This window comes from Rhipicephalus microplus, chromosome 1, assembly GCF_043290135.1.
Source record: "Rhipicephalus microplus isolate Deutch F79 chromosome 1, USDA_Rmic, whole genome shotgun sequence".
Classification (NCBI taxonomy): domain Eukaryota; kingdom Metazoa; phylum Arthropoda; class Arachnida; order Ixodida; family Ixodidae; genus Rhipicephalus; species Rhipicephalus microplus.
In genome coordinates, this window is record NC_134700.1 from 151,464,992 (window position 1) to 151,476,029 (window position 11,038).

General features: G+C 45.5%; 1 protein-coding gene across 10 annotated transcripts in view; it reads right to left on the minus strand.

Annotated features, from left to right (window-relative positions):
• Positions 1 to 10,697, minus strand: part of LOC119178365 (calcitonin gene-related peptide type 1 receptor) — a 90,310-nt gene extending 79,613 nt beyond the window's left edge. For 6 of the 10 annotated variants that reach the window (XR_012893930.1, XR_012893929.1, XM_075887486.1 and 3 more), the window contains exon 1: positions 10,383 to 10,695. Coding sequence is in view for 7 of the 10 variants with exons in the window: in XM_075887486.1 (XP_075743601.1) it covers positions 10,383 to 10,393 (11 nt within the window). In the remaining 3 variants the exon portion in view is untranslated. Of the gene's footprint in view, positions 1 to 10,382 lie in introns of all 10 variants that reach the window. The other 4 variants (XM_075887480.1, XM_075887488.1, XM_075887490.1 and 1 more) reach the window with 2 other exon arrangements.
• Between the last annotated feature and the right edge of the window lie 341 nt (positions 10,698 to 11,038).

Sequence of the window (11,038 nt, forward strand, 5' to 3'; positions counted from 1 at the left end):
ATTTCGATCCATCTGCTCCAACGGAGCTTCATACGGACGCTGGTGGTGTCGGGCTAGGGGCCATACTGGCCCAACGCAAGGAGGGCTTTGACGAGTACGTCGTTGCCTATGCCAGCCGCACCCTCAGTAAAGCCGAGAAGAATTACAGTGTAACTGAAAAGGAGTGCCTCGCCATTATTTGGGCAATCGGAAAATTTCGGCCTTATTTATATGGACGTCCGTTTGATATTGTAACAGACCACCATGCGCTTTGCTGGTTATCTTCACTAAAAGATCCTAATGGTCGGCTCGCTCGTTGGGCATTGCGGTTACAGGAGTTCGATATCCGTGTTATCTACCGTTCTGGCCGGAAGCATTCCGACGCCGATGCCCTGTCACGTTCACCATTGGCTTCAGAGCCTGTCGGCTCGCCTATCTCCACTAGTGCTGCCTTGGCCATCAGCATCTCGGACATGCCTTCCGAGCAACGCAAAGATGCTTGGATTTCTTCTCTTTTGGACTTTCTCTCAAACCGGACGCCCGCTCCAGTTTCCAGGACGCTTCGCCGTCAAGCAGGACACTTCGCTATTCGGGATAACCTGCTTTACCGCCGAAACTACAGCTCGATCGGCCGTAAGTGGTTGCTCGTGATCCCCCGACATCTGCGCTCTGACATCTGTGCCACGTTCCACGATGATCCGCAATGTGGCCACGCTGGTGTGTTAAAAACATACACCCGCTTGCAGCTGCGGTACTACTGGCGCGGTATGTACCGTTTCGTTCGCCGTTACGTAAGGTCTTGCCTTACGTGCCAGCGACGCAAAATTCCCACTGAACATGCCACAGGTCCCTTGCAGCCGTTGCCATGTCCAGCACGAGCTTTCGATCGTGTCGGAATCGACCTTTGCGGTCCGCTTCCCTATACTTCGAGTAGCAACCGCTGGGTCATTGTCGCTATCGACCACCTAACGCGGTACGCTGAAACAGCTGCGTTACCTTCTGCTACCGCAAAAGACGTTGCGTGTTTTATACTGCAAAACCTGGTTTTAAGGCATGGAGCACCTCGGGAGTTACTAAGCGACCGTGGCCGCGTTTCTCTCTCCGATGCCATCAAAGCGTTGTTGAGCGAGTGTCGCATCATACACCGCACTACCACAGCCTATCACCCGCAAACTAATGGGATGACAGAGCGTTTTAATCGTACACTTGGGGATATGCTGGCCAAGTACGCTTCATCCGACCAGTCAAATTGGGATAGCATACTCCCTTTTGTGACATGTGCTTACAACACTGCAACGCAAAGCACCACTGGATTTTCGCCTTTCTTCCTTCTTTATGGACACGAGCCATCATCAACAATGGATACCATTCTTCCTTATCGACCGGACCCTTCAGAGATGACTACCGTTTCTCGAGCAGCAGCACACGCTGAAGAATGTCGGAAGCTTGCTCGTGCGTTCACGTCACATGACCAGACGCGCCAAAAACATCGCCACGACGCGTCAACCAAACATATGAGCTTTGCTCCGAACTCACTGGTGTGGCTATGGATTCCTTCTACTACTCCAAGACTCTCCCACAAGCTTTCGTCCAGGTACCATGGCCCTTATCGAGTTGTGTGCCAAACATCCCCTGTCAACTACCTTGTCGAGCCGTTGGATGCATCTCCGGACAAGCGCCGTCGGGGAAAAGAAATCGTACACATCTCTAGGATCAAGCCATACCATGACCCTTCTGTCTACACCTGTCCTTAGGTCGCCAGGATGGCTCCCTCATCGGCCGGGGGTGATTGTAACGAGGGTAGTGGGCATGGAGCTCGAGGATAGGAAAAGAAGAAGACTTGCTGTGATCGCAGGCTTGCGTTCAGTTAGCCCTTGCGCTAAATAAAGCTCTCCTTCGCCGAGTTCGCCTGCTTGTTCAACAACCCGTTTCAATACAAATATTTACATAAACGAATTTATTCTCAGAATAGAGCAATAATCTGATTTTATACATATATAACTACGTGGACAAGTTAGGATAATGAAACTGGTTAATTAGTCAACCTTTTGGAGGCTAATCTAATAGTTAAAGGCCGGGCAAGAACACAGTCGACAACGAAGTGATGAGCATGAGCAGCACCCACGGTTGCTCCGAGGAAGACGATGTCGAAGTGGCTGCTCTTTTGTTCTGTTAATACAGACCTTGTTTTTCCTGGTCGCACGGTCGTCCTGTATTCTGTTATTTTCACGTCACGGCAATATTATTTGATTCTTCATGGCAAAAAATAGTATTTTATAAAGGTATACGTACAAGCTTGCATTAATAGTACGCATTAAAGTGGCGCTGCTTTGCGCGACATATGCGCAGTTCCGTTTTCGATTACTTGGCTTGGCGACGCGGTACAAATGAAGGAAATCTCTACAGAGCCACACCGTCTCATTTTAACGGCTTGTGATATTGAAAAAAAATAGTTGTAAACCGCAGAATGAACGGGCTTAATCATAGTTCCAGGAAATCCTGCGAAGTAAGAACAACGACACCATGCTTACGCCACCAGAAAGGCTACAGGCATCGCTATCAATACTCACCGTTGCCTGATGAAAAGGCACTACCGTGTTGAAAGCTTTTCAGAGCGAAAAATACTGCTTACAAAATGACTACGAGCTCTTTGAATTAACTACTGCAGCTATGATAATTACGAAGGGTAAGCTTTCTGTCACGCAGCAAAAAACTGGATAAAAAAGTGAGTTGTCAGTCCCTTTAGTTATCTACGAAGGCACCACAAGAAGAAAAAAAGTGTGGGGGGAAGGGAAGTCATGCGCTTACCTTTTTCAAGCTCGTTACTAAGATATAAAACATGAGAGGAAACACTGAATTGTCTTTTGCTTTTCCTAACAGCAAGCTTTCGAAATAAAACAAAAAAGTGCTGAATCAACACCCAATTTGTTTATCAATCCTATTTTTTTTTCTACGCGTCCTTATTGCTGTTTTGGTGATGTAGATAAGAACGTTGGCCACATTTTTTTCTGGATAAATATGCCCCTAAATCTAAGTAGACGGGCCTCACACATTTTAACCTTCATCAAAAATGTAGCCGCTGCAGCCGGGATCTGATCCCGCGACCTTTCAGATATAAATCCCTTATTAGAGGAGACTCAACTAGATAAGCGCTTGTAATGAACAGCCATGTGCAGATGTGCACAATGTGATATGTTGATCCGTATGCTGTGGGCAAAACTTGGACTGAAATTGATTGATTGATATGTGGGATTCAATGTCCCAAAACCACCATATGATTATGAGAGACGCCGTAGTGGAGGGCCCCGGAAATGTCGACCACCTGGGGTTCTTTAACGTGCACCCAAATCTGAGTACACGGGCCTACAACATTTCCGCCTCCATCGGAAATGCAGCCCCTGCAGCCGGGATTTGATCCCGCGACCTGCGGGTCAGCAGCCGAGTACCTTAGCCCCTAGACCACCACGGCGGGGCGTTGGACTGAAATATGTGCGTGTCAACGTACTATTGCAAATTCAAGCCGTGCAAGCGAACGGTCCATTGTCAAGCCACAGTTTTCTTCATTGGTGTCAGTTTGCTATATGTTTTTTGTTACTTGTTCATGCTTGTTTTTGAGTACAAGTAACTTTTTTTGGTGGGGAGGGGGCGATGAAGAACTTGCGAAAATGGTGCAGAAAATATAATACACACCTCATCGTTTTCACAGCAAATTAGTCAGATAACCGGAAAACAGAACAGCCAAAGAAGTGTTGAAATTCGCATCGCTGAATAATAATATCATCTTAGGGTTTACTTCCCAAAACCACGACACTATCATGAGAGACGCCCAAGTTGAGGGTGCCGGATACTTCGACCATCTGCTGTTCTTCTGCGTGGACTGACATCGCCACTACACGGGCCTTCACCATTTCCCCTCCCCCGACATCTTACAGCCACGGCTGGGATCGAATCCACGACCTTTTTGTCATCAGCCGAGCACCTCGATCACTGATCCACTGCGGCGGACTACTTGTACCGCAGAAATCGCAAACTACACATAAGGTCAATAATTTCGCTTAGTATATGCCTGCCATTAACAGCACGAGAAAAATGAGAGTCTCGCTAATTTCGTAAATGACTTTTCCACACATTTTGCAGATTAGCCCCTATATAGCGTCTGAGAAAATTTATCGTTCCCACTGACATTGTAGGAGATTCATTTTCTATCGGCACTCAACTACAGTAGAAACGGAAAAGAATTAGCACAAGTGTCCGGTGACCGGTACGGCAAAACTGGCAAAACCGAGACAAGCCGCGATGTTGTTCCCGAGCAGGCCGAATGCGAGAATACCAAGTACGTTCCATTTTCCCAAGCAGGGGTGGCCGGCAGAAGTCATCCCATGTTGCCGTTGGCTCAACCGAAAGCTCTCTGATCCTAAATGAACTCTTGCACATCCCTTCTCGGCAGACTTGGCCACGCACGTGATTTTCTTCTTTCTTTTCTTTGCGCTGGAGTTGCGGGGAACCCCATCTTCATCGCGGCTGCACCTACGATTAAAGCCTTCCTATATATGGCGCGTTTTAATGTATACATTAAGTGTTAAGTAGTATAATACTATGAAATGCAAGTGATCTTTCAATCATTTCCATCGATGTCGCGATGACACGCTAGCATTCATCAGAGCGCACCTTTGCCATTTTCAATATCACATGACCGTCGACCCTGTAATTCTGTATAGTATCGCCGAGGAGCGACAAGGTCAGCGATTGTGCGATCATCGCCAAGCCTTCTTTTTGAACAAATATATATCATGTGATACGCAATACTTGATCGCACAGATAAGACTAATAGTGTTTATGCATCTCTGGGCAATCAGCGAGGCAGACGGAGTCAGCACACGAGTGTGCTCTTGCTCTTGCGAATCATGTACGAAATCTCGTTACTTATCGCCTGTATCAGGGGCTACCACGTCTAGGGGCCAACGCTCTCACGAAATGACTGAATAAATGTGAGAAAGTACAGAAGATAACACGTTTCAGTCGGAAAGGCTGGAGATCAAGCCATGCATATCGGCTTGTTTCAAATGGCCTTGATAGACGTGCATGGGCACCACAGCCTTGACGCAAAGGCTGGTGCCGAGACTGCCTTCTTTAATAGTATCTGAAATGTTGCTCGTATATTATTGATCCTTTCGCACTCAATGGTATGCGTGACTGGGCATAACGCAGACTCGTGGGTCAGGTGAACAGAATTTCACAGCAATTCTTCTGTTTTGAGGGCTGTGTGCTGAGCTAAATTGGAAATTTCTACAGTTCGAATAACTTTCACCAGTTGTGAAACCTTCCACGTTGTGCTTTGAGACCCTGGCGTCACGAAATTGAGAAGTAATCACCATCGTATCGCTAGAGCGAGTAAACGGGAGGTGAAAAAAAAGGCGGCAAGTGTTGGCGGCGTAGGCGAGTGCTTGCCGTGACGTCACATCGCCACGACCGCAGTGACGCAGTGTTCGTTCTCGGGGCTGATAACACTCAGAGTGAAGTGTATGTTCTGACAGGAACTCAAAATACTTTAGTCGCACTTCACTCATCTGAATCATTTTAATGTATCTTGAATCGCTTATGATTTCCGGTGTTCACTCTTCATCGACTTTAATGTTTGAGTTCACTTTAGCAGCCTGGAAAGTTGGGCAAGTTGGTAAGAGTTCGTTTTGGTCAAACTGCGTGGTCAGCCGAGACACGAAGATGCAAGGCAAATAAGCGCAGACTGACGATTGGACTTATCAAAAGAGTAAATTAGTGGTCCTAATAATGTCAACCCGCATCACATGTCCTCCTCTGGGGGCTAACAGAGCAACCGAACAAAGCCATGAAACTATAGACACGTCTCAGTCATGAAACTAGGCATTTACGTTATAATATGAACAAGAGAATCAACTGTTGTCATGAGCTCACTATAATGGCACGGTACAATACCGAAAATAGGAAAGAAATATGAATGACGCTTGAGTTTCGTCATCAAGATCATAACGCAACAGCGTAGTCGGTCCCCATGCAAATGACCTTGCTAACTGCTAAACTGGCTTCGGTCCTCTGTGGATGCCTGAACCGCGATGCAAGAAAAGTGAACGTTTGTGCACCGGAAATCGACCGTTTCAAAGGATCATATTCCTACTGCAAGTAAAGCTGCGGATCTCGCACTATGATATAATCCTTCTGCGAATCAGCGAAGGGGCCCATTACGTGCCCGCTAGGCAACACGATAAACTACGCAGCTGCTCAGTTTGTTGATGTTTTTGTCGTTAATGATGACAAAGTATATCTGAATGCTTTGTAACGAATGCATGGGTTCTTGGAACAGCGGTTCGTTGCGCTATTCATATATGCTTTAACGCCTGGCGCAATGTACGCTTCTGCTACACAACATTACACATGTAATATTGCGTAGCTGACTACATGACATTCATATAATGTTTTTCTTCCAAAGAAGTTTTTAAGCAAGGGCCTGGCTCTATTATAGAACACCTGCTTGCCCTATAGAATTCACTCAGAAGCCACAGTAGGGCCCATTTCGTGCCAAGAAATGACGAGAGAAAGATCAAGGGGGTTGAGCGCTATTCCTCGCTATTTCTTTGCGCCAAATAGCCACAACTCTGGCTTCTAATTGAACAAGAACCGATTAGCCGGACAAGGTGTACTGCCATGCAGAATTCAATCCCCGTTCAAACAGACTTTAATTGCATCTTTCTCTATTTCTCGCTCACGGGCAACGCTGCTTTTTTTCTCGCTGCCAACGACACTGACACCAATACAAGAATTTTAGAGAAACGAGCTTGTCAACGCTTTCGCGTTAATACTCCTTGGTGATATATTGCGGAGCTTCAGAGGCATAGAATGAGTATAACGAATAATCATCAAGACTATAACCAATCACAGATGTTCAGAGTACAAAAAAGCAACCTAAACAGTGATAGAAGGTATATGCAATAAGACAGCTGAAATGGTAATTGTCGGTGTTTTATGTGCTAATGACCCGGCACAATCGTAAAATTGTAAGGTACGCCATAGTAGAGGACTCCTGAATTTTCACCGTGTGGGTCTTTTCTAACCTCAAGCATCTTCGCATTTTTAGAAAGTGCATCCGCAAGACTGCATTCGATTCTGGTCAGCAGTCGTGCACAATGACCACAAGACAGTTGTGGCGGATAATAAAACAGCTTAAGGTCTGGGATATATGCATTCACCAAGGGTACTGTATAGCCAGAATGATCACCGTTTGATGGGTGAGTAAACAAAATAAATTTGAGAGCGCCCCAACGCGGCGGTCTAGTGGTTAAGGTACTCGGCTGCTGACCCGCAGGTCGCGGGATCTATTGCCGGTTGTGGTGGCTGCATTCCCGATGGAGGTGAAAATGCTGCGTAGGCCCGTGTGCTCAGGTTTGGTTGCACGTGAAAAAAATTCCCTAGGTGGTCCAAATTTCCAGAGCCTCCACTACAGCGTCTCTCATAATCATATGGTGGTTTTGCAACGTTAAAGTACACATATCAATCAATGAATATAAATTTGAGAGCCCACCGTGGTAGTTGAAAGAATGTTTTTCCATGTCGCGACATAAAAGTCACATTTACGGGACGCGTACAAGTGGGGGCAATTGCACAATTTTAATCTGGCCAAAGGGAATGAAGGTGTGTAGCAAAAAAAAAAAAAAGATAGGGGACCCTAAAGCTTCATTTTTAGGAGTTGAACGCAATAGCGACGTCACGTTCCTAGCGTATACTTCAAACACTTAGTTCATGAAACATTTTTGAATTTGCTCTGCACCCACTACGTTGTCTCAAGGGAAAATGCGCCGTAGTATGTGTGCCTTTTGTTGTGGGGTAGCGGCTTTCCACCACAGAGCCATAATGATAATCACATTTTCTGACGCCCGTTGGCAAGGAACGCTTGTACCACGCATTATCACTGCAATATTTCATGTTGCATTGTGAAGCATTCATACAGGACGCGTGTGTTTGTAAAGCATGAAAGGTACTTTCGCTGCATTTACGAGCAGAGGAGGTTATTTTCACTGTTTTCACAAGCAGAGCCATGACCACGTCGTAGAACATCCGCTTGTCACGCAAACGACTCGGGTTTGATCCACAATTGAACCCAAACGACCCTGGTTGGGTTCCCACTCTGTTCAAATATTTTTGTTATTTATTTATTTTGTTTGCATCATTCTAGATGTTTTGGTCACGCATAAGATGGTAATTTTTCTCTCACAGCCAGCGACATCGATGCAGACGTTTGAATTTATGCAAAACGAGCTCTTTAACGCTGTCACATTAAAACGCGTAAATTAATGAAGGGGTGGCGCACCTTCAAGGATTTCAAGGACACTTGTTTAAGGAGTTTAGTAAATGAAAATCATATCATTGAAGAAGACTGGTAGTATAACTTAACGGACAAAGAGTGGCAATCAGATGTAATGATGGGCGCAACCGAAAAAAACGCAATATTATATTTTGTGAACGATCATCAGGCCGAAATGCGACGCCTTCGATAGAGTGAGGGGTCTAAGCTTGACGGTACGCCATGTGTCGTACTGTCGTAGCAAAAACGAGAGCCCACAGAAAAAAATTGATATATTTGAAAAAAGACGACTCCGCTTGACCTCAGGCTTAGGGCCTCTTCTCGCAAAACTTACTCCATAGGAGTGTGGCAGCTTGGGCTAGTTTGTATGACATGACGATAGTTAGAGCGTGAGAACAGAACGACGACAAAAAGACAAGAAGTCTCCTTCGTGTCCTTTTTGTCTCTTTGTCGTCGTTCTGTTCTCGCGATATAAATATCGTCATCGTTACTCCATAGGACCATTCGCAAGAGAAATCTTTAACTATTCGTCACGTTGAACATATTATGTCGCCGGCTGCTCAATAGCTACAAACAATGACTTACGAAAAGCTTGCTGTATTTTAGCCCAGTTCGAAGCTTTAGCATGACTCCCGCACCACTACTCTGTATCACAGCTTTTTGCTACGTGACTGCGAAGTTCACTTGTCGACCAGTTGACTTATCTCAGTAGACTCGGTGGTTCACGCTGTCCATAACGTTTGCTGGTGGCGCTTTGGCCACTGATTAACTTATCAGCCACCTGACCACATTTTGCGTTCGGATACGGCTAAACTACATATAGGACGCGCCTAATTAGGAGGACATTGCACAGGAAGAAACGTTCATTGACCGTTGACTTGCACTGACAGTATAATAAGACTTTTCCATTTTGAAAAGGACAAAGAATGAACAGTATTATATTATGTCTAAAAATATATGCTGCAAACAGAGTATTTACGAAACGTAGAACGAATCATCAAAACGACCGAAAGACTGTTACCTAAAAATTGCTTGACGACTTCGTAACGATGGTGTGGTTGTTATTGCCGGGACGTGTTCCCAATGAGAGTAGGGTTGTAGGACTGTTGATCAAATATAATGGTGTGATATCTACAGCACCCATGTTTGCACACTTACAGCTCATCTATCCCATTTTTTACAGCGAAAACTGTATATGGCTAGGCGTAACGAAAACTCATTCACCATGAGAAACGCTAAAGGCCTCCATTGGGTGCTCCGTGCAATAACGTCGTTCTCTACGTCGCACCCAAACACGCGCATCAATGGGAGCCGTGAATTATCGGCTGTGCTACCGAGCGTGCGCGCATCAGTTTCATTGGAGTGGCTTTCAAAGAGGGAAAAATGAAAAAAAAAATGTTGAAGGACGATTTGTAAATTCAAAAATGCCGTCGGAGAACGTCTGTTCTTGTGGAGACGGCGTCGTTCAGAATGTGCACGTCTCCCTATTGCAAGATTGGACACTCGGGGCAAAGCGACACAACCACAAAGTGAAGTTATCCTCCGGCATGAGCTTCTACCAATCTAAGTAGCCTAATTCACATTTTCTCAAGTTCGCGGTGTCATTCCTGGTTTCGTAGTCTTTAAGTTAATAAACCGGCCTTTGAAAACGGTGGGCAGACGACGTGGCGTGAATGAATCAGTCAATAATCAGTCAATACGAATTGCCCTTCGTATTGACTGATATGCTCTGTAACTTCCGCAGTCCTGAATGGAACTTTTGAAGCAGACTGTGGTGGCCATATACAGAAGAAAAAAAATCGAAACAACACGCACGACGACTGAGAAATGAAAGAGTGCACTTCACCCTTTCAGGTGACTTGACAGTAGCTTTAGTTGATAATGTATTTTTACTAGCTCTAATTGCTGCTGGCCTATCAATATTTAGAGCAATTGTACATCTCTCAAGATGCATTGGCTAATTCATCAATACGATGCAAATACGACAACAACATGCACTGTCTGTGATATCGTTGATACTCTATGCGCCGCGAAAGCGTCATGGTGTGCAAGGGCAAAGATAACTCCTTACCTACAACTCATTGATTGATGTGACTTATCATGAACCCGATGTTTTGATCCATGGCCAGGGTGTGGCAGAAGAAGCCGTTGACGGTGACCTTCAAGTTTGCCGCACCTTGTGAGAGGTGTCGTTAAGGCACTGTCCTATCGCCCCACAAGAAGCAGGAATGCAGTGAATCGCTCGCCAGGAAAGTGATACACTACGAAACGCGCCGTGATACCATGAAGACCTAGCGCTGAGGAATAGCAGCAGTTATATGCTAGTGAAAAGGAGTCGATCAGTTCCGCTGGCGTGACAAGGGTGGTAGTGGGAACGATTGCAAAACAGTTTGTAACAACTGCCACAGTCGCTACGTCCCTGGTTATCAGCTAAGGCGTGAAAGACGGGGGAAACGACGACGCAGAACGGGTTTCCTGTGTAGATCAAAAAACGAGGGCTTGGTGCAGCGAGAGAACGAAAAATAAATGCATGGGCTCGTATTGTGAAAAGATTCCGCTGCAAAATTAATTACAGCAGCTAAAAATGAGGTGCTATACGTTTGCGAGATCTGCAACAAGATGCGATTATCGCTACGTTTACTATATGTATGTGGGCCCTTCTTTTTCTACAACGAAACTTCATTGTTAGATTTGTAGTCCATTTTCTAGTAGTATATTTACTTAATT